We start from the raw sequence: 23,909 nt of genomic DNA, 5'->3' as shown, positions 1-23,909 counted from the left end.
TAATAAAAGTAACTAATAATTAAAGCGCAGTAGTAAAATAACAATAGCGAGGCTATATACAGGGGGTACCTGTACAGAGTCAATGTGCAGGGGCACCGGTTAGTCGAGGTAATTGAGGTAATATGTACATGTAGGTAGAGTTATTAAAGTGACTATGCATAGATAATAAACAGAGAGTAGCAGCAGCGTAAAAGGGGGGAGGGCAATGCAAATAGTCTGGGTACTGGATTAGATGTTCAGGAGTCTTATGGCTTGGGGATAGAAGCCTCTTGGACCTAGACTTGGCGCTCCGGTACCGCTTGCCGTGTGGTAGCAGAGAGAACAGTCTATGACTAGGGTGGCTGGAGTCTTTGACAATTTTTGGGGACTTCCTCTGACACCGCCTGGTACCGCCTGGTATAGAGGTCCTGGATGGCAGGAAGCTTGGCCCAGTGATGTACTGGTAGAGTTTGCAAAACAAATACCCACTGGATTGATGAAAATAATAATGATATCATTCTGCCATACTGTTTTCATTAGCATCATCGCTAATGGCTACACAAAGTGGTAGACGCATAAACCGCACACACACACACACAGACAGGGCATTCTCATTGCCTCTTCAGAAAGTTGCAGGAAATACGAATCACTGATGCATTCTGTTAATGTCTTATGATAAACTTGGACTAATTAATAAATGTTCTATACATTTAGTTGATTCCCTACAAAGGGCAATACATTTTCATTTTAATGCCTGGATTCCGTGAAGGCCCTTATTATCATATTTGGACCAGAATGAGGCTCTCCACTATCTATTGTTCCTGCAGTGATGATTCACCATCTTCAACTATTCCCTCACTACATATTCGTTGCCAAACCCACTGGCTCCACGTCATCTATAAATCACTTCTAGGCAAATCCTCGCCTTATCTTAGATCATTGGTCACCATAGCAACACCCACCCATAGTATGCGTTCCAGCAGGTATATCTCACTGGTCAACCCCAAAGCCAACACCTCCTTTGGCCGCCATTCCTTCCAGTTCTCTGCTGCAAATGACTGGAACGAACTGCAAAAATCTCTGAAGCTGGAGACACTTATCTCCCTCACTAACTTTAAGCATCAGTTGTCAGAGCAGCTTACAGATCACTGCACCTGTACACAGCCCATCTGTAATTAGCCCACCCAACTACCTCATCCCCATATTGTTATTTACATTGTTTTTTGTTGTTTTTGTTTTTGTTTTTTAGGGGGTAGATCAGCTTTAAATACCTTTTTATTTACATTGTTATTTATTTTGCTCATTTGCACCCCGGTATCTCTATTTGCACATCATCTTCTGCACATCTATCACTCCAGTGTTAATACTAAATTGTAATTATTTTGCACTATGGCCTATTTATTGCCATAGCGCCATAACTTACTACATTTGCACACACTGTATATAGATTTTCTATTGTGTTATTGACTGTACGTTTTGTTTATTCCATATTTAACTCTGTGTTGTTGTTGTTTTTATCGCACTGCTTTGCTTTATCTTGGCCAGGTCGCACTTGTAAATGAGAACTTGTTCTCAACTGGCTTACCTGGTTAAATAAAGGTGAAATAAATAAATAAATAAAAACTAATGTTTTCATAATTTATCTGCAGATAATCGCCAAAAAGCCTAGGTCTACCAGTAGCCTATGCAAATTAGGGAGCCAAATGAATGGCTCTCTCACCGATGCGATTCGGTAGGCTACACTGACTGACGAGATGAGAGTCACTCAATTAGCGTCACTGTCTGGCAAACCCCAACATCCTAGGAAAGGAAACCTAGGAAATCGTTTGGTTTACTTGTCCTGATGCGATACCATGGACATATAACAATGTTGCATGATTTAAGAATGGCAAAGGGATACAGGAGATTTATTCAGTCAGTTTGACACCTTTTATAAACTAGTCAACGCTTGCTGTTCAGTTGTCAAAGCATGACTCCATGTGGCTGGCTATGTGAAACACGCAAAAGAAAATAAATGAATATTCCAGAAAACAATAATTAGGCTAGGTGGATTTCGATTCATCGTTACCACTTACATACATGGGACATGCAAATCCACGAGCATCATGCTCTCTCCCTCTGTGTAAATAAATTTGACTGCAACCAACTACAGTGCAAAATTGTACCAGGAGGCGGGAAAGACTGCAGACCTCGTTTCTCTGTCATCGCTCGCTTTGTGACTGACAGACGCCTATACTATCAATAGAGCGCAAGAAGATGCATATTATTAATTGTAGCGTGAGAGGGATCGACGGACTAGTGAATTTAAACCTTTAAATGAAAAGTAGCCTAGTTAATATGAAGTGTAAAAGGTAACCGACTGGTTAACCAACGGCTGCCACTAATGGAAAACACTGCAGCCCGAGTCCCAACCCCTAGCCACAGCCCTAGGTCAAATCCCAAGCCCTAGTCCCAGTCCAAACCCCTAGCCCCAGCCTCAGCCCACAGCCCACAGCCCCAGTCCAAACCCCTAACACAAACCTCTAGCCCAGGACCCAGACCAGGGATGTGTGTGACAGCCTGAGAAAGACCTCCATCCAGCAGGACCATGTTACCCTGACTCCGCCCTTTGATGCCCCATTAAGACCAAAGCTATGGAGCAGGGGGAAGGGGAGGACAGGGTCAGGGCCAGATGTATGGATGACCTGTTCTGATAGGGGTGGGAGGGCAGGTGGCATCTATTGTACACTCTACTGGAGTTATTTCTGATTATGCAAAACCGAACCTGGTGTAGTATACTATATGCGCATAACGTTCTGAGAACCTATTCAAAGGTGGTTGTTCATGTCGATTAGTATACCAATATTTGAATGTTGTGAGAAACCAAATTCAGTTGGAATATATACATTATAATTATAATAAATTAACTTGTCCGTCACAGGGAAATGAATTTGACATTAATGATGGTTAAAAACCAACAGTTGAAATAAGTACCTTTTAAAACGAAATTACAAATAAATACATATGTGAATGTTATTAGTATCCATGCTATTTCTCTCTCTCTCACCCCCCCTCTCTCTCTCTCCCTCTCATCCCCTCTCTCTCTCTCTCTCACCCCCTCTCTCTCTCTCTCACCCCCTCTCTCTCTCTCTCTCTCTCCCTCTCATACCCTCTCTCTCTCTCTCACCCCTCTCTCTCTCTCTCTCTCTCTCTCTCTCACCCCCTCTCTCTCTCCCTCTCACCCCCCCCTCTCTCCCTCTCATCCCCTCTCTCTCTCCCTCTCATCCCCTCTCTCTCACTGTTTCTCTCTCCCTCACCCCCCTCTCTCCCACCCCACCTCACATCACTCTCTCTCTCTTTCCCATTCTTTCTGAAGAGCCCTCCCATAGTATTCAGCAGAGGCCTTACTCAGTTACCCTCTAATGCATCCCAAGACCTTTAGCTGAAAATGTAGTTTTTTTTGCCATTGCCATGGCAACGTCTCCACACAAGCAGTAAAGAGTGCGAGACGGAGAGGCCCATCGACTCCTACCTTTAGCCATCCTATTGAGGACCATGTCAATCAGAATGTACGTTCCGCTTCTGCCAGCCCCGTCACTGCAAAGCAACCAGAGGAGAAGGCACTCTTTAGTGAGGCAGAAAAAGAACACAAGGCAGCTTTAATCAATACCACAGTTAGTGTTTGCCTCTTACATGACAACAAATAGGCCTGGCTCATTTAGACTTTCTTGCATTATAGATTTTCTTGCATTATTACTGTAAAGTCTTTGAGGAAAATACAAATGATGAGAAGAGCGTTAACTGAGCGTTTAAAAAGTCAAATATATTATTGTATAAGTACACACGAGTAAGAGCAGGTATTTATAAGATATTAAATTAAAGATCATAGGACATTAATAAAAGCTTGAATAACCCTTGAGTACAAAACTGTTATCAACACGCAAATTAGAATACCATTTTTTTACATTTTTTTAAAAGAACGTGTGTGTGTGTACACATGCATGTGTGGTCCAAATACTTCAGAGGACTGATTTGGAACTGACGTTATAAGGGACAAAAGCTTTTAAAAGCAGCAGCGTGCAGCATGCAGCATGCAGGCTCCTCAGGAGCAGAGGGGAGCTGAAGAGGCCAGAGGCCATTAGCAGAGCAGCTTTGGAGAGCCTGCTTTTCCATTTCACCAGAGATAACTGCATGAAAAGCCTCTCTTTGTGCCCGCCGGGCTTTCAATCTGTCTGCATGTTAATTGCAAACAAGGCATGCACCATCTCTCTAATAAAGGCAAAGCCAATAAAACAGGAGAGAGACCGAGCAGCGTGAGGCGTGAGGAGCGCCACTGTTTCATTAATCCACTGCTTCTCATCTAGAGACCTCTATGGCCAGACAGACGAACGGACAGACAGACCCTCTCCATGCATGACTGAACACTACTCACTATTAAAGATATGGAGGCAAATACCTGCCATATTAAATAAAGAGTGGAGCTTCACTAACAAAAATCCCCCAAAAATAGATCCATACTTTAGGTACTGTAACTGTAAGTCTGTCTAAAGGCGTCCGCATGCTTCCCAGCTGAAACAGTTCGGTAGAGTTCGTGCATATATTACGACGACATTTTGTGAAGTTTTTGTTCGTTTTGGACTTCGTGAGTTTTTTTCCGGCTGTTCGGACACACAAGCCGAAGTTTGGAGCCAAAGTCTACGCCTCTTCATCGGTCATTGGTCAACAGTAGGGATTCTTCAAAAAAGTACTTGTTGTCATTCAACGAGAGACGACTCGTTTTCATGCACATTATTTCATTGAAAAATACTGCACCAAACATCTTAGTTAGATGTAAAATTGCGCAACTAAGATCTCCTCTGCAAAAATGTCAAAATTAATGACAGATTTATTGAGTTATCTTAGATTATTTTGAGGAAGGCTACGGCGTCTCAAAATGGACAAACTGTTAAAAAAAATCAGCAAAGGTATTTTAAGGGAGTATGCGAGCAGACTCGTTCGGTTCGCCTAGCCGACTTCGGCTAGCCGAACTGAAGCATGCTGATGCCTTCTCAGTCTGTCATGCAATGTAACTGACACCCACACAGCCTGTGCATCGTTACAAGGTTATAATTATTGAAGTATACTTGCCTGCAGTGGACTATTATTGGACAAGACCGACCCCGGTAGCACTTGTTAACCTTTCTGTAATGAAAGAAGAGTCTGCTATTAATATCACGCTTCACAACAATATAGGTAAATAAAACATGGAGCACTTTAACATTTGGCAATTTGGGCAAACATCTGCTCAACTTTGCTAGTACACTATAACATTTGATAAAAGTCATATAGTTACGTAGAATCCATTTAAATATGTGGATGAATCGCAAAAAGGGTCACATGTAGGCTGCTTAAAGTATTTCACTGATCTGGACAAATTCAGTTTATACTTTTAGAGGCAGCTGTTTTTCTGAGATCATTTTGCTTATGCATTCTGTACTTTATATACCAAAAAACATATAAAATAAAATGTCTGTAATGCGTAAACCTTTGGAGTCCCGTTGTCAATCAAAAAAATGTGAAGACAAAAGAAGTCCATGTTGAACAATGAGAATGAATGAAGCACCATTTAAAACACAATTTTGTGACATGTATTTACTGCCATGATGGATGCGGTGGTGAGATGTCATGATCTGCGACGCATTAACCCAATTATGAATGCTACACACCACAGGCACACAGTGGGGGCCAACAAGCCGTCTACACCAAGATGTTGCCATGGAAACCATTGACCACATTGGTCTAAATCAGAGGTGATTTAGACAAGATTCTGGGGGTTTTCTAAGCTCAATGAAGTTCCTGAAGAAAAATAATACATCTGGAAAATGTTCTCTAACCCTACACAGGAATATTATTTGCACTCATATCATTTGATATACAGTAATTGGTGACATACTAGCACTGTATGTATGTCATATATTATGTCATCTTTGTGACCTAACATTTATAACAAACCATATTCCAAATAATTCCAGATTTTAAAACGAACATCTAAATGAATAAGAAATACACACTTTTTAATAATATGAAGAAAGATTTGTTTGTGAAAGAAAAATGTTAAACAAAGTAGGGTGAAAATGAAATGCATTTTACAGGTAATTCATCAGATAAACCAGGCATTTTGAGTAGTTTGAGAGTGATCTGGGTAGGTGGGAGTTATCATGCAAACCTAAGGGGAAGAAAGTTGAGGGGAGGAGTGGAAAGAGAGATTGTGTGCACAGGCCTGGCTGAAGAGACACAGTTTCCAATGATCACTTTTGTGACTATGCAACTGGACTCATATTACTAGCTGCAACATCACAAAAATGACACTGGCAACCGCTAATTTCATAGTTGGCCAAAACCGCTACATGAGTGGTGTATTGAGTGTCACATGTGGGATCTGAATCCCAGTCTCCCGCCCGGGAAACCAACATCTTAACCATTAGACCAAGTGGAAATTCCGTCTTGGGCTGAGGGTGACACTGATTTTGAAGTAGCATGCAGGGAAACCTCATCATGAGAGCGTGAATCCGTCTCCCCTCATCTACGAGGCCCCATGTAGTAAGAGAGCTAGATATCTAGTGTGACTGCAATAACCCTTTAGCATGGTGAGCTCTCTCTAACCTGCAGAACTTCTCCAATTAGTGGGCTTGCAACATACTGGTCTAAATTGTGACATATTCTCATTTGGACTGGGATTTCCCATTCCTTTCAGGCTGTTTCCCTGGGGGCCTCTTCTGCCAGCGCACATCAGATGAAGAACAGGGAGGAGAGGTTAGACAGTCATTGGCTTTCCCCTCCATTCACCCAGGTTTTTTAGCTTGACATTTCCCATTTAATTGGCTGTTTGAATTAAGGTTTTTTCAAGCCATGCCATGCGGACGGTTAATTTGCTGCCTTGCATGAGCAGGGGAGAAATAGCCCTACGATCAATTAAGTATTGCTCGATCACACCGACAGCGTCATTGCATTTTAGGTACACCAGAAGTACATTCATTTCCAATGGAACGCTGCGTTTGCCTTGCAGCATTGCGTTGCAGAGGCAGTTGCAGTGCGTTCTGTGTGGTGCATACGTTGGATTTATCGAACGTATGCATCAAACTGTATGTGTAGACGGCTTGACAGAAATGGTAGCAGAAGGCGAATGTTGAACTTTTGAGCAATGACACTGTCGGTGTGACCGAGGCATTACTGGAACAACTATACAAACCCATTACAGGAGTTAAAGGGAACAAAGAGAACAGGTAGACAGGATGGCAGCAAAAAAAGGAGTGTTATCACAAGCTAATACTTAAAGGGATACTTCGGGATTTTGGCAATGAGGCCCTCATCTAGAATCAGATGAACTCGTAGATAAAAATGTGATGTCTCTGCACGCAGTTTGAAGGAAGCTGCTAACGAAATGACATTGCGCTAGCGCTAGTTAGCATTGGCTTGCGAAACTAACTTCCTTCATACTGGACGCAGACATAAAAATGATATCCATGAGTTAATATAACTCTGGTTAAGTAGATAAATGGCTTCATTGCCAAAATAACGAAGTATCCCTTTAAGGTTGCAAAATTCTGGTAACTTTACCAAAATTCCTAGGTTTTCTAGAAATTCCGGTTGGAAAATTCCCTGAATCACGAGGGAATATGCAGGAAATCCGGAATCTTCCAACCTGGATTTCTGGAAAACCTAGGAATTTTGGGAAAGTTACCGGAATTTTTGCAACCCTAGGTCAAAGCGAACACAGAATGAGCAGCCATTGGTCAGACCTTCAGACGGAGACACATGTGGCCTACCTACGGAAGTCCAGCAGGGTCCTGGCTGAGTCAGGGATGCTGTGGTCCACCCAGGAAAGGAAGTGGAACTGCGTGACAGTGCGTGTCTCGTTGGTCTGCAGGTTCTTCAGGTAGAAACTCCTGACCAGGAAGTCCTCACACCAGATGTGTTCTGACACCAGGTTCACCTGCAGAGACAAGGGACAGGAGTGAGAATCTTATAAATAAAATCACTAGAACGGGCTTAGAACCTCTTGCCAGTATTAACTCTCTCTGAGTGATACCCCTGGACCAAATCAACTACAAGCAGATATGTGGAAGGACAATACAGTTACCAAATGTATCAAAATAAAGATGAATAATATATTAAACAAATAAAGAACACATCCTAAACAAAGATAATTGTTATACCTCATAAACATGGTGGACATTGGAGCCCTCGTCCGGCCAGTACTGTTGACACTGTTTGACTCCATTTTCAGACAGGGGCGTTAGCATGACGATGACCACACAGCCACTCTCCCACACCATCTGAAGACACAAGGGAACATAGGAGGGCTCAAATCTAGTAATATTAACAAAGACAGGGCACTCATACAGTAGGAGTTAATACAATATGAATTAATACAGTATGAGTTAATACAATAAGAGTTACTACAGTATAAGTTAATGCAGTAGGAATTAATGCAGTAGGAGTTAATACAGTAGAGGTTAATACAGGAGGAGTTAATATAGTAGGAGCTAATACAGTAGGAGTTAATACAGTAGGAGTTAATATAGTAGGAGCTAATACAGTAGAAGTTAATACATTTGGAGTTAATATAGTAGGAGTTAATACAGTAGGAGTTAATACAGTAAGAGTTAATACAGCACCACATTTAGAAATGTATAATGATGCGTTGTGATTGATTGATGTTCCTACATCTCTATTTTCACTTCCTTTCAATAAACAAAGTCAATGTTAGCCATTCAGCAACATAGATACATTGTTATGCGACGTACAGGATTGTGTGACTGATCGTTATTGGTCTGCACCGCCACCAACATGTGATCAGTTGAGCTGTACTACTGTATTGTAGATCAGAGGAAGTCGAACAGTGCCTCCCGTGTGCCCCTGGCTCTCTCCACCAGCTGAGCTCGCTCAACTGATCCGCTCCATTTCATCTGATTATCTTATCAAAATCTAATGTGTCCTTGGACGACAGCAAGGCCCAGTGCGGCCATTAGGAAAACGAGGTAGAAACACTGGTTTTATGAGAGCAATAAAAACACAATGGTCCTGCCTATAAACTAATTACATACCTCTGTGATTCAGCCCAGCGGTGTCATTACAAGCAAACTGTGCCCAGGTCTAGCCACGTTGGTTATCAGTACGTACCAAAGAAGAGGTGTCAAATGAAAGAATCTGTCTTATTTGTCTCATTTGTTTGACTAATTTACAAATACTGTCAGAAAGAATAAACAAATGAACTCAATGTACACTTTTTATTTAATTCACTTCTAAAGTAATTTAGTCACTAGGCAACCCCTCTCCATTATTGAGCACACAAGCAGAGACTAAAACGAGAGAACCAAGTCAAGGTCCCTGTTTGGGAACTCTTTGAACCCTCATGGTGATTGGCTTATTCCCTGAACTCTAAAGAGAGAGAGCGAGAGCGAGCAGAGGGGGTGAGGCCCTGGTGGAGCTGAGGTAATGGCTGGGGACAGAGGGAGGGAAGAAAGGTGGAAGGCTGGGGGTACGGAGGGATGGAAGGAGGAAGGAGGAAGGGGAGGATTAGAGAGCCTTTCAGAGTGCTGCAGAAGCCCACTGCGGATTAGACAGACCAATTTGCATATTTTTCTGTTAGTTTATTTGGAAAGAGTTTTTACGTGCATTCAAGGCCAATGTAACTATATTTAAAGTAGAACGACTCATTACTTATTGCTATCCTTTCAAGTCCATCACTCTGGATATACTGTCGTTTTAATTGTCAATTATTTGCAAGTTGCAATAAGCTAGTTTTAGAGTAAACTAAGCCAAATATTCAGCTGTAAATGGTTTATTTAATTTTGATAATGGATATGTTGTTTACTCACTTTATGAAATGACAACAAAGAAAAAAAACAAGCAAGCAAACTTTTTCTTATTAGGTGTTTACAAATGTCCCATTAAAGAGAAGTGACAGCACATTGACAAAATACATTTCAAAATGGTGTATTCAATCAAGGTGCACTTTTCAAACAAAGGGAAGGCGTAATGGCTTGATAAAATCATAATTGCTGTGTTACAAACTAACCATCGAACCTGACAGCACACACACACGCACACATTTGCATCTGAAAGCCACCATTAACAATCATCTCTTTTAAAACTGACTCGTCAATAAAGTGAACCGTTCCTTCTGTGTGCGCATGACAGGTATAAAGACTCCATGATGACATTTACAGTGCATTCAGAAAGTATTCAGACCCCTTGACTTTTTCCACATTTTGTTACGTTACAGCTTTATTCGAAAATTGATTTTTCCTCATCAATCTACATACAATACCCAATAATGACAAAGTGAAAACAGATTTTTAGAAATGTTTGCACATTTATTAAAAATAGAAAACAGTATTCAGGCCCTTTGCTATGAGACTCGAAATTGAGCTCAGGTGCATCCTGTTTCCATTGATCATTCTTGAGATGTTTCTACAATTTGATTGGAGTCCACCTGTGGTAAATTCAATTGATTGGACATGATTTGGAAAGGCACACACCTGTTTATATAAGGTCCCACAGTTGACAGTGCATGTCAGAGCAAAAACCAAGCCATGAGGTCAAAGGAATTGTCCGTAGAGCTCCGAGACAAAATTGTGTCGAGGCACAGATCTGGGGAAGGGTATCAAAACATTTCTGCAACATTGAAGGTCCCCAAGAACACAGTGGCCTCCATCATTCAAAAAAATGGAAGACATTTTGAACCACCAAGACTCTTCCTAGAGCTGGCCGCCCGGCCAAATAGAGCAATCGGGGGAGAAAGGCCTTGGTCAGGGAGGTGACAAAGAACCTGATTGAGGGAAAGATGAACAGAGTAAAGTACAGAGAGATCCTTGATGAAAACCGGCTCCAGAGCACTCAGGACCTCAGACTGGGGCGAAGGTTCAACTTCCAACAGGACAACGACCCTAAGCACACTGACAAGACAACACAGGAGTGGCTTCGGGACAAGTCTCTGAATGTCCTTGAGTGGCCCAGCCAGAGCCCGGACTTGAACCCGAATTAACATCTCTGGAGAGACCTGAAAATAGCTGTGCAGCGACTCTCCCCATCCAACCTGACAGAGCTTGAGAGGATCTGCAGAGAATGGGAGAAACTCTCCAAATACAGGTGTGCCAAGCTTGTAGCGTCATACCCAAGAAGACTTGAGGCTGTAATCACTGCCAAAGGTGCTTCAACAAAGTACTGAGTAAAGGGTCTGAATACTTATGTAAATGTAATATTTCAGTTTTTAATTTTTAATAAATTAGCAAACATTTCTAAAAACCTGTTTTTGCTTTGTCATTATGGGGTATTGTGTGTAGATTGATGAGGGAAAAAAACTATTTAATCAATTTTAGAATAAGACTGTAACGTAACAAAATGTGGAAAAAGTCAAGGGGTCTGAATACTTTCAGAATGCACTGTATGTACCTACTGTAAGTGCATCTTCAGCTCAACATGGGGAGTGAAGGGACCAGCTGGACTGTGGCTGCGTCTCCAATGGCACGGCACCCTATTCCCTACATAGTGCATTACTTTTGGTCACGGTTCATAGGGCTATGGTCAAAAGTAGTGTACTATAAAGGGAATAGGGTGCCATTTGGGATTCAACCTGTGGATGTCTCTGGTCCATGCTAACATGTTACAGACACATTAATGCCACAGCTGATACATTAACTCGACTGTATGGGAGCAATGGTCCTCCCTAATGACTGGGGTGCTTTCACACTAATGCATAATAACACCATTTGGCAACCCGGCATACGGCTGAGGCAGCAAAGGATTGCCGGGTTGCCAGGTCTAAATGGCAAGCTGGAAAATCGCCCTTGTAGTCATATTCACAGTGGTGAAGGCTATTGTCATGTATCATAATGCAACAAACTTTGTTACACCAGGGCAGTCGTAATAATTAACAACAAAAGAAAACAATCCTGCAATAATCCTACATTTCATAGTTTCATTAACAACCACAAGGCAACATTTTCGTGATGGAAAAGAGCACAGATCTGCGCAAAAAATACCTCATTATAATCTTGATAAATTATCTCCTCCTATAATATACACATTGTTGAAGAAAAGTTTACAATGAAATCATGCTGCCAGATTCTAATGAGGTTTACTGTATTTTTTTGCACAGATTTCTGCTCTTTTGCAAATGTCTCCCACACTGTCATAAACCGATACTGATGGTTAGTTCATGTTTGATTGTGCTTTACCTGCCAGAAGTCAGCCACGGTGGAGGGTAGAGGGCCTTGTGAAGCGATGTACATGGGGTTCCTCGGATCATGGTCCATCTGGAAGAACAGGGGAAGGAGAAGTGCTGTGTGTGAGCACTGGGTGAACGCTTGTTACTGTATGAAGGGACAAGAACATACTGCCTGGTTGCATCCCAAATAGCACTTTATTCCCTATATAGTGCACTACTTTTGACCAGAGCATATGGGGAAAATAGGGTGCCATTTGGGATGTCTACAGTTAGAGCATCAAGACAGAGTAACAGCAGTTCCATGAATTCTCTCTGAGGATCTAAAGGTAGCCTTTTCTCCTCGATGGCCGTCCAGGTTTCACTCAAGCCACTCACTTCTCTCTCTCCTCCTTCTGTTACTTTCCCCTTCTTTATCTTCTAGGCATGGTTATTCTTTAATGCTTCTGATTAAAGGAAGCCCATGTGTAAAGGAAATTACATCGCCTCTCCAACATATTATTGATGATAGTCAGAGAATGTCACTGAGGCCTTTAGAAGAGGGGATAGGGGTGTCTCTGAGGGTTGGGCCAGTGTTTGTGTGTTCTGTATGTGTGTGAGTGTGTGGGTGTGTATCCGTGTGTGTGATACAGACGGCGGAGGAAAGGATAAAAGCAGATCTGCAATTTCCCCTGAAGCTCTGTTTTTTTTATTAAAGATACAACACAAGGGACTTGACACCAGCTCTACACCCAGCTCCACAGAACCTGGCCTTTACTCTATGTCTATTCATATTAGTCTGAGAAAGGCAATGAACAAAGGGGAACAAATATCCAGGCAGATCGCTCAAGATTAACTTCAAAATTGGACATCTGTCCATGTCCTGAGGATGTCGGGAAATGCCTTCAAAACCGGCCACTAGGAGCAACAGTGAGTGCTATTCCTATCAAGTGGGCTTGGGTTTTGCTAGGGCGATGTGGATGGGGGTGGCGGATGGGCGTTATCCCATAGTGCTGAGCGATTAGTGCTTTTTGAGGTCGGTTTTTGATTTCAGTTTTCATAATTTTAACATTAAATGCATTATGAAATAATGACATTACCATGATTTTAGAGCTTTTTAATGGAGATTCCAAAGCCAAAAATAGGGAACATTCAAAACATTGAAAATATTCCATTGTCTTTCTCAGGTCCACATTGGGTAGACATCAATAGAAAAATAGGAAATTACTATGAAATAATAACATATTTTAGTTGGGTATATTACTTAGTTTTTATTTGATGACTTTGTTATTTCCATTCCTTAAAGTCATGATCTCATCTCGCTCAGGCAGAAGCATTCAGCCAGCCAGACCATCTAACGTTATCTATGTGCTCCCCATACTGTTCTGTCTTTAGTCATCCTATTTAGCTAGCCTGCCTAAGTATGCTGCAGAGCTGTCTGGCAAAATAATTTAAGTAGTTCTTCAAAGTAGATAAGTCTCTGTCCCGCTCGTCGTTGTGTTGTGTACATTCCTCTCTCATGCGGTCTATGTGTATCTAACCTAACATAGCAGGCGTAAAAGTGTATCCGTCCAGAGATCTGTATATAATGACGAGATGCTCATGTCTCCGCCCTAACAATGGGAGTCGTTGTCCCAAAGGCAGGAAGGCAGGCAACAAGCTTAGGTCCAAAAATAAGCCCATAGAAACACATTGGGCTTATTTTGGAAAGAATTTGGCGAGAGTGAAACCTCTCGCTTCGTCTCTTCCTCCCTGATCCGTCTCTATTCGAGCCAGAAAAAAAAGGAATATGGTCAACAAATATTGAATATTTGCTTAATGAAAACGAACTCCCTTCAGCCCAGCATCCCACATAGTTCTTGACTTGATTTCACTCGTGAATTATTTGATTTCTCTCCTGAGAAATGGAGCGTTGAGCAAAAAGAAAAAAAAGAAAAGGGAAATTCAAGTAATTGAACCGACGTCGGTCAATTAGTTGTTTAATAACCGATACCCCGCGAAATGACGGTTAATCCCACAGCACTATAATCCCATGACTCCGGATCTGAAGGTCGCATGTTCAATCCCAGTGGTAGACACAAAACATTTTTGTTTTGTTTTAGCCCTATCCAAAACCTTAATCCTTAACTTGGAAAATGTGAAGTTTGGAGAAACAAAACCATGCTGAGCAGGAGGAATCAACCCAGGGTGTCAAAGACACTTCAAGAGTTGACGTTTGGAGCAACTTCGAAATTTGACATTTGGAGAAACTTAAAACCGTGAGATCTTTTTGTTAATATAAGATATTGCAAGCCAAATTGCAAATGAAATATTAGTCATGGCTATTGTTGAAAGCAGAAGTAGAATAGAGAAGACATGAGTAAACCATTTGGAATTCAGCCATTTTGTTACACTCAGACAAAGCCATTGTTTCCTTACAGAAGAGAGGTAGATATGTGTAATGAAGGGGTGCAACAGAATTTTCTATTCCTCCAAATAAACGCATGTTGACGTTTATTGTCATGAGTCTTGTCCTGGAGGCAGAACTGATCGATGTCTCCTTAGATAGGCCAGCTGCAAAGTCAAAATTGGCTATATTGTAAAACTTAATGAAAACAAAAATGTATTTAAGGGTTAGGCATTAGGGTTAGCAGTGTGGTTAACGTTAGGTTTAAAATCCGATTTTATGACTTAGTGGCTGTGCCAGCTAGTGACCATTCTGCAGAGCTGCATCCAGAAAAAGATTAATGACGAAAAACGCTAACCTGCCAAATAAACACTGGAGCTAACCAGAGCTAACCAGCTCAGTGTTGGTTTACCGCTAGCACTTCAATTTATTAGGCTCCATTTTGCAATGTGGCAAAAAAATATGTTTTTACTCTATTTTTGGTATTACGGGATATTTTTGCACAGTCCAGTTCTGTTTTCAGTGAAAAGAATCCTAGCCTTTTATGTACGCTTCAGTGCTTTTATACTGCAAAGGTTCACAATACCACATATTCATACAATAGTCTTGCATTGCCCTTTGAGATCAGCATGTATCTCTTAATAGAGAGAAGAAGACAGGTATGAAACCTTTGTGTTGCCCGGAGATCAGTCCTGAATCTCCACTCCAGTGAGTGACATCCACAACCATTACTATGGAAATGGATGCAATTGTGCAGCATAACCCTAATTGTTACAGGGAGCCATTTAGGGCTGGAGCCCATAGGGCTCTGGTCAAAAGTAGTACACTATATAGGGAATAGGGTGTCATTTTGGGATGCAGTCTTTAACGGCCGTCTTCTCTCCTTTTATGAACTTTGTTTATGAGCTATCAGAGTGGTTATATTAGCACCGACTAGGGGAGATGACTATAGAGGTTGAACTAAATCCCAATAACATCTAGTACAGATGTGCAGCACTTTTAGTATAGCTGCCCAAACACTTCCATAATATGAAGCTAGCTAACATGGTCCATTAAAATACGCCTGGCTTTACACATACACTACCGGTCAAAAGTTTTAGAACACCTACTCGTTCAAGGGTTTTTCTTTATTTTTACTATTTTCTACATTGTAGAATAATAGTGAAGACATAAAAACTATGAAATAGCACATATGGAATCATGTAGTAACCAAAAAAGTGTTAAACAAATCAAAATATATTTTATATTTTAGATTCTTCAAAGTAGCCACCCTTTGCCTTGATGACAGCTTTGCACACTCTTGGCATTATCTCAACCAGCTTCATGAGGAATGCTTTTCCAACAGTCTTGAAGGAGTTCCCACATATGCTGAGCAGTTGTTGGCTGCTTTTCCTTCACTATACGGTCCGACTTATCCCAAACCATCTCAATTTGGTTGAGGTCAGGGGATTGTGGAGGCCAGGTCATCTGATGCAGCACTCCATCACTCTCCTTCTTGGTAAAATAGCCCTTACACAGCCTGGAGGTGTGTTGGGTCATTGTCCTGTTGAAAAACAAATTATAGTCCCACTAAGCCCAAACCAGATGGGATGGCGTATAGCTGCAGAATGCTGTGGTAGCCATGCTGGTTGGAACCAAAAATCTCAAATTTGGACTCCAGACCAAAGGACACATTTCCACCGGTCTAATGTCCATTGCTCATGTTTCTTGGGCCAAGCAAGTCTCTTCTCCTTATGTGTCCTTTAGTAGTGGTTTCTTTGCAGCAATTCGACCATGAATGCCTGATTCACACAGTCTCCTCTGTCTGTTACTTGAACTCCGTGAAGCATTTATTTGGGCTGCAATTTCTGAGGCTGGTAACTCTAATGAACTTATCCTCTGCAGCAGAGGTAACTCTGGGTCTTCCATTCCATTGAAATGTTCCGTATTGACTGACCTTCATGTCTTAAAGTAATGATGGACTGTCGTTTCTCTTTTCTTATTTTTGCTGTTCTTGCCATAATATGGACTTGGTCTTTTACCAAATAGGGCTATCTTCTGTATACCCTACCTTGTCACAACACAACTGATTGGCTCAAACGCAATAAGAAGGAAAGAGATTCCACAAATTAACAACAAGGCACACCTGTTAATTGAAATGCATTCCAAGTGACTACCTCATGAAGCTGCTTGAGATAATGCCAAGAGTGTGCAAAGCTGTCATCGAGGCAATGGGTGGCTATTTGAAGAATCTCAAATATAAAATATATTTTGATTTGTTTAACACTTTTTGGGTTACTACATGATGTGTTATTTCATAGTTTTGATGTCTTCACTATTATTATACAATGTAGAAAATAGTAAAAAATAAATAAAAACCCTTGAATGAGTAGGTGTTCTAAAACTTTTGACCGGTAGTGTATATTTATAAGTGCACCTGGAATTCCTGTTGCCTTACCATGGTATTAAAAATGGCATTCCTGGAGAAGAGCTAAAGAAATGAATGCACTTTTCCATTCTATTAGGTAGCGGCGCTTTGTTAGCATCACACTCTCTCCTACCTAGTTGAAATTCTGCAGATGGCTTTTTTTATCCTGACAGAAATGAAAGACTTGATGCTAAAAGCTAGAGGCTCCAGCTCCCTGTTAGGCAATCTCAAGGACACAGACATTTAGTAGCTACGTGCAGCCTGACATCACCGTATGAATACTAAAGGCAGGACATGAAAAGATGGCCTCCGTATTTCAGCTTCTCTCCTGCTCTCCTCTCTCTGTTGGGTGGGAAAGATAGACCTTGGAAAACCAGAATCTTTACCAAATAAAAGCTGTTTGATTTGAGGTTTGAGGAAAATATCATTGAAATTAACATCTTGCTATTCAATGCTTTGCCAACACATCTTAAATATTACTGACTTTCCTTACAAGTAAGTTTGATTGCAAAAATAAAACAGAATATCAAAATCTAAGCCAAGTATGACTGAGACCATGACTGAAACCAAGGGCTGCATCCAACATGGCACCCTATTCCTTTGTAGTGCACTACTTTTAATTTAACTAGGCAAGTCAGTTAAGAACAAATTCTTATTTACAATGACGGCCTACCCCGGCCAAACCCGGACGACGCTGGGCCAATTGTGCGACGCCCTATGGGACTCCCAATCACGAGCAATACCACCAACACCAACATCATAAATAAATCTCTGGACCTGGCTGTAGGGTTCAGAAGATCAATAAACAAATGACTTGCATAGACACATGGTTTTGTATAGGAATTGTTATTTGTTTGACATTTGGCAATGTGAAACCAACCAGACCAAATGACAAAAATACAATGCAACAAATAATAAAACTCTGATTCTAACTATAGCTTAAAACTGGGCCTCCCGAGTGGCGCAGCGGTCTAAGGCACTGCATTGCAGGTGTCACTAGAGACCCGGAGTCCCAGCCGGCTGCGACCGGGAGGCCCATGAGGTGGTGCACGATTGGCCCAGCGTACTCGGGTTAGGGGAGGGTTTGGCCGGCTGGGATGTCCTTATCCCATCGTGCTCTAGCGACTCCTGTGGTGGGCCGGGGGCATGCACGTTGACTTCGGTCGCCAGTTGTACTGTGTTTCCTTCGACACATTGGTGCGGCTGTCTTCAGGGTTAAGCGAGCCGGGTGTCAAGAAGCAGTGAGGCTTGGCAGGGACGTGTTTCGGAGGATGCATGGCTCTCGACCTTCGCCTCTCCCGAGTCAGTACAGGAGTTGCAGCGATGGGACAAGACTGTAACTTCAAAAAGGGCTAAAAGTACATACATTTTTTAAAATAAACTATAGCTCAAAACTAGTGTGAAAATGCCCTAAGGTTATTTTTGTGTCACCCCTCCCTGACTGTGGGGATAGAGAGGACGTCCCTCTTACCACCCCCTTACCACTCGAACCCCACATTCCAAGAAAAAGATGACAAATGATTGACTTTTTCCCTTGGGCTAATGAGGAGGAGGGCGCGTTGACAGACGTAATTAGGGCAGTTTCACAGGGCTTAGTCAGTGGTCCCGTTGTGGTGTAATTACCATGCTTTCATCCGTACAGCGCTGGATCACTGATTACTGTCTAGTCTGCTCTGCACCACTCTTACAAAAAAAAACACTTAAAAAAACCTTGTGGTTTTCTGACAAATGTATGAACACACCTATATATATATATTTATTTATTACATGAGTCAGAGGTGGTTTCCTGACACTTGTGTAGTTTTACATGGATTTTTCACATTTTAAAGTTTCACGTGTGCTTTTGTAACCGGTGGGATTAGAACCCAGGTCTCCCACAGGCAAAGCCAATGTCTTGACCATTGTTCAATTCAACATAAAAAAATGTAATCGCATTAATTGCAGGATTTGCTTTGATTAATCACGATTAATCGCAAAATCAGAATCTGCTCAAATTGAGCTGTAATTTACTTTTATTTGAATTTGACAAAAAGCATTACAAGGATATTGAAGTCTTGAATTTGTTCAAAGTAACTGTTAGCAAAGTCAGGTAAATTGATAAATCACCCTTTCTTTAAAGGGATACTTCGGGATTTTGGCAATGAGGACCTTTATCTACTTCCCCAGAGTCAGATGAACTTGTGGATACCATTTTAACTGCAAATGTGATTTTCACATGTGATTGTTCTATTTCTAATACTCGTTTCGATGTGTCACTTATGGTTTACACCTTAGGGCGGGTCACAAGCTCGAAGAATCCAAACGGCACCGAAGTTCTAGCAACACATTGACTGTAGTACTCACGCTGGAATAACACTCGACCACTGCTATTCCCCCTTCCGGGATGCCTACAAGGACCTTCCCTGCCCTCCCTTCGGCAAATCAGATCACGACTCCATTTTGCTCCTCCTTTCCTATAGGCAGAAACTCAAACAGGAAGTACCCGTGCTAAGGTCTATTCAACGCTGGTCTGACCAATCGGAATCCATGCTTCAAGATTGTTTTGATCACGCAGACTGGGATATGTTCCGGGTAGCCTCTGAGAATAACATTGAAGTATACACGTACACGGTGACTGAGTTCATCAGGAAGTGTATAGGGGATGTTGTTCCCACTGTGACTATTAAAACCTACCCAAACCAGAAACCGTGGATAGATGGCAGCATTCTTGCAAAACTGAAAGCGCGAACCACAGCATTTAACCATGGCAAGGTGACTGGGAATATGGCAGAATACATACAGTGTAGTTATTCCCTGCATAAGGCAATCAAACAGGCAAAACGTCAGTACAGAGACAAAGTGGAGTCGCAATTCAACGGCTCAGACACGAGACGTATGTGGCAGGGTCTACAGACAATCCCGGATTACAAAAGGAAAACCAGCCACGTCGCAGACACCGACGTCTTGCTCCCGGACAAGCTAAACACTTTCTTCGCCTCGCTTTGAGAGTAACACAGTGCCACCGACGCGGCCCGCTTCCAAGGACTGTGGGCTCTCATTCTCCGTGGCCGAAGTCTGTAAGACATTTAAGTGTGTTAACCCTCACAAGGCTGCCGGCCCAGACGGCATCCCTAGCCGCGTCCTCAGAGCATGCGCAGACCAGCTAGCTGGAGTGTTTACGGACATATTCAATCTCTCCCTATCCCAGTCTGCTGTCCCCACTTGCTTCAAGATGTCCACCATTGTTCCTGTACCCAAGAAAGCAAAGGTAACTGAACTAAATGACTAATCGCCCCGTAGCACTCACTTCTGTCATCATGAAGTGCTTTGAGAGGCTAGTTAAGGATCATATCACCTCTACCTTACCTGACACCCTAGACCCACTTCAATTTGCTTACCGCCCCAATAAATCCACAGACGATGCAATTGCCATCGCACTGCACACTGCCGTATCCCATCTGGACAAGAGGAATACCTATGTAAGAATGCTGTTCATTGACTACAGCTCAGCCTTCAACACCATAGTACCCTCCAAGCTCAATATTAAGCTCGGGGCCCTGGGTCTGAACCCCGCCCTGTGCAACTGGGTCCTAGACTTCCTGATGGGCCGCCCCCAGGTGGTGTAAATAGGAAACAACACCTCCACCTCGCCCCACAAGGATCCGTGTTCAGCCCCCTCCTGTACTCCCTGTTCACCCATGACTGCGTGGCCACGCACGCCTCCAACTCAATCATCAAGTTTGCAGACGACACAACAGTAGTAGGCCTGATTACCAACAATGACGAGACAGCCTACAGGGAGGTGGTGAGGGCCCTGGCGGAGTGGTGCCAGGAAAATAACCTCTCCCTCAACATCAACAAAATGAAGGAGCTGATCGTGGACTTCAGGAAACAGCAGAGGGAGCACGCCCCTATCCACATCGAAGGAACCGCAGTGGAGAAGGTGAAAAGGTTCAAGTTCCTCTGCGTACACATCACTGACAATCTGAAATGGTCCACCCACACAGACAATGTGTGGTGAAGAAGGCGCAATAGCGCCTCTTCAACCTCAGGAGGCTGAAGAAACTCGGCTTGGCCCCTAAGACCCTCACAAACTTTTACCGATGCACAATTGAGAGCATCCTGTCGGGCTGTATCACCGCCTGGTATGGCAACTGCACCGCCCGCAAACGCAGGGCTCTTCAGAGTGTGCCCAATGAATCACCGGGGCACACTGCCTGCCCTCCAGGATACCTACAGCACCCGATGTCACAGGAAGGCCAAAAAGATCATCAAGGACATCAACCACCCGAGCCACGGCCTGTTCACCCCGCTACCATCCAGAAGGCGAGGTCAGTACAGGTACATCAAAGCTGGGACCGAGAGACTGAAAAACAGCTTCTTCCTCAAGGCCATCAGACTGTTAAATAGCCATCACTAGCCGGCTACCACCCGGTTACTCAACCCTGCACCTTAGAGGCTGCTTCCCTATATACGTACATAGACATGGAATCACTGGTCACTTTAATAGTGGAACACTAGTCACTTTAATAATGTGTACATATTGCTTTACTCATTTCATATGTATATACTGTATTCTATTCTACTTCCACTCCGACATTCTTTTACTTTTAGATTTGTGTGTATTGTTGTGAATTGTTAGATACTACTGCACTGTTGGAGCTAGGAACACAAGCATTTCGCTACACCCGCAATAACATCTGCTAAATATGTGTATGTGACCAATTCAATTTGATTTCATTTGATTTGAATGTTCTGTCTCGCTCTATTCGCCAAGGCGACTGGTTCACTGCCGTCGACTTGCAGGATACTTATTTTCACATAAGCACTCCCAGCACACAGGAAGTTTCTCAGGTTTGCCTTTCAAGGCACAGCCTACGAATACCTTGCTGTTTCCTTCGGGCTAGCACTTGCTCCCTGTTTGTTCAGCAAGTGTGTGGAGGCGGCTCTAGCCACCGTGAGAACCAGGGGGCTAAGAGTCCCCGCCTACATAGACGATGACCTGCTTTGCTCCCCTACACAGGAGCAAGCGGTACAAGACATGAGAGCTTTTTGGTACCCACACAGAGAATAGAATCCCTCTGTGTCAAGCTGGATTCTCTCTCTTATTGGGCTACACTATCAGACGGCCGCATCACGTCATTCCGACAGTGCCTCGCCCTGTTCAACAGGGGGCGCTTGGTCACACACAGAACCTGTCTCTGAGTGCTGGGGTTGATGGCGTCCACCATATCAGTAGTACCGCTGGGACTACCGAGAATGAGAGACTTCCAGCATTGGGTTGCTGCCCTATGCCTGTGTTCACAACGGCACCGCAATCGACAGATAGCGGTAACCAAGGACTGTCTCTCGGCTCTCTCCGTCACTGGAACCCCTAGGGGTAGTGTCATCGAGGAAGGTGGTGACGACATACGATTTTGGTCCCCACAGCTCCGCACTGCTCATTTAAATTACCTCGATCTGCTGACAGTGTTCCATGCATTGATAGACTTTCGGCCCTTCCTTAGAAATTGTCACATGCTTGTCAGGACAGCCACTGTGGTGACATACATCAACTGCCAGGGTGGCACTCGCTCTCTGAATCTAAAGACTGTCAAGATTATTCTGTGGAGCAGGGCACACCTACTTTCACTACGTGCGACTCACGTCCCAGTCGTATTGAATGTGGGTGTGGACATGTTGTCCAGAGGGAATCCGCTATACAGGGATTGGAGATTCCAACCCCGGGTGGTGAACCAGATCTGGGAGCCAACATAGATCTCTTCCTCATATTGGTAGCCCCTCAATGGCGAGACAAGCTCTGGTTAGCGGAGATAATTCTCCTGCTTTACGACGAGCCCTGGCAACTACCGTTACGCAGAGATCTTTTGACCCAGACGAATGGAGAGATTTTCCACCCTCACCCAGAAACCATGGCCCTCTGGGCATGGCCCATGAGAGGATGAATTTGAATGTGACAGACTTGCCTCTCAGAGTAATTAAGACTATCCAGAGTGCAAGAGCCCCTTCTACACGCTCACTTTATGGAAACAAGCGGTGCGTATTTGAGAAGTGGTGTGACTGAAAACAGATAATTCCTTACCAATGCAATGTATCCAATGTTTTATGCTTCTTGCAGGACCTTTTGGTCAGAGGGAACGCGTTCTCTACTATTAAGGTCTATCTAGCCGCTCTCTCAGCCTGTCATTTCATAGTTTTCCTCTTAGAACGAAAACACAATACAGGGAAGAAATCATTTGGATTTACGTTCTAATATTGGAGAGATGCAAATGTAGAAATGGATCATAAAAGATCTTTAAAGGGAAATTTTTTCATTTCAAACAGAGAGAGAATTATGGAGGAGAGAGAGCAGATTCAGCTCAACAACAATACAGATAAGTAGAATGACTTGGCTTATAGTCGAAAGTTAATTTCCGTCTGATAATCACTCAAAATACTATGGCTTCAGAGGCAGAAATAAGTCTAGAATGTTATCATAAAAAACATGGTATCGTTATTACTTAATGCATTATGTATGCATTAAAATGCAGAAAATACAACAAATAGATGTTTGCAAACTTCCAGTTGGTTTTGTTTCGTGCTATACAGTAATAGGCTTTTAGTCCAACTGTGGAGGAGCCATCCCCATCTCTCTCCAAAGAGTTTTCCTACTGTATTTGAAATGCATAGTTTACTGTTCTTTTTTAATGGAATCCTTCTCTAGCAGCCGCAGGGGAAATCAGAAATGGCCTTTATTGTGAAATGTAAAAAAAAATACAGGAATATAACCCTGAACTTTCCTGATATTTGGGCCATTTTGGATTTGTTCAGGGGAAACATTACTGAGTCCAAATAATAATAAACCACCATTCTTCTGGGATGAATACATTAAAGCAGAGCTGATATCTCAAGAGAGCAGCCATTTCAAAACAGGGAAGTTGACAAACTATTAATTCACAAGCCTCTGAGAATCCATTGAGGTGCAAAGTGTGAGGAACAAAGGCAAAAGGTTC

At 42.7% G+C, this 23,909-nt stretch overlaps 1 protein-coding gene across 1 annotated transcript in view; it reads right to left on the bottom strand.

Annotated features, from left to right (window-relative positions):
• The window catches only part of LOC311108909 (receptor-type tyrosine-protein phosphatase N2-like), a gene marked incomplete at both ends in the record, with an annotated part of 289,302 nt that overhangs the window by 4,714 nt on the left and 260,679 nt on the right, over positions 1-23,909 (bottom strand). Inside the window, 5 exons of the mRNA XM_084151698.1 lie at positions 3,491-3,555; positions 5,086-5,139; positions 7,764-7,930; positions 8,154-8,273; positions 12,180-12,257. Coding sequence (XP_084007824.1) covers positions 3,491-3,555; positions 5,086-5,139; positions 7,764-7,930; positions 8,154-8,273; positions 12,180-12,257 — 484 coding nt within the window. The remainder of the gene's footprint in view (positions 1-3,490; positions 3,556-5,085; positions 5,140-7,763; positions 7,931-8,153; positions 8,274-12,179; positions 12,258-23,909) is intronic.

Source organism: Coregonus lavaretus (genome assembly GCF_964263955.1).
Source record: "Coregonus lavaretus genome assembly, chromosome: 34".
In the NCBI taxonomy this organism is placed as follows: domain Eukaryota; kingdom Metazoa; phylum Chordata; class Actinopteri; order Salmoniformes; family Salmonidae; genus Coregonus; species Coregonus lavaretus.
Note: the sequence above shows the minus strand (reverse complement) of the source record. Positions and strands in the feature narration are given on the sequence as shown.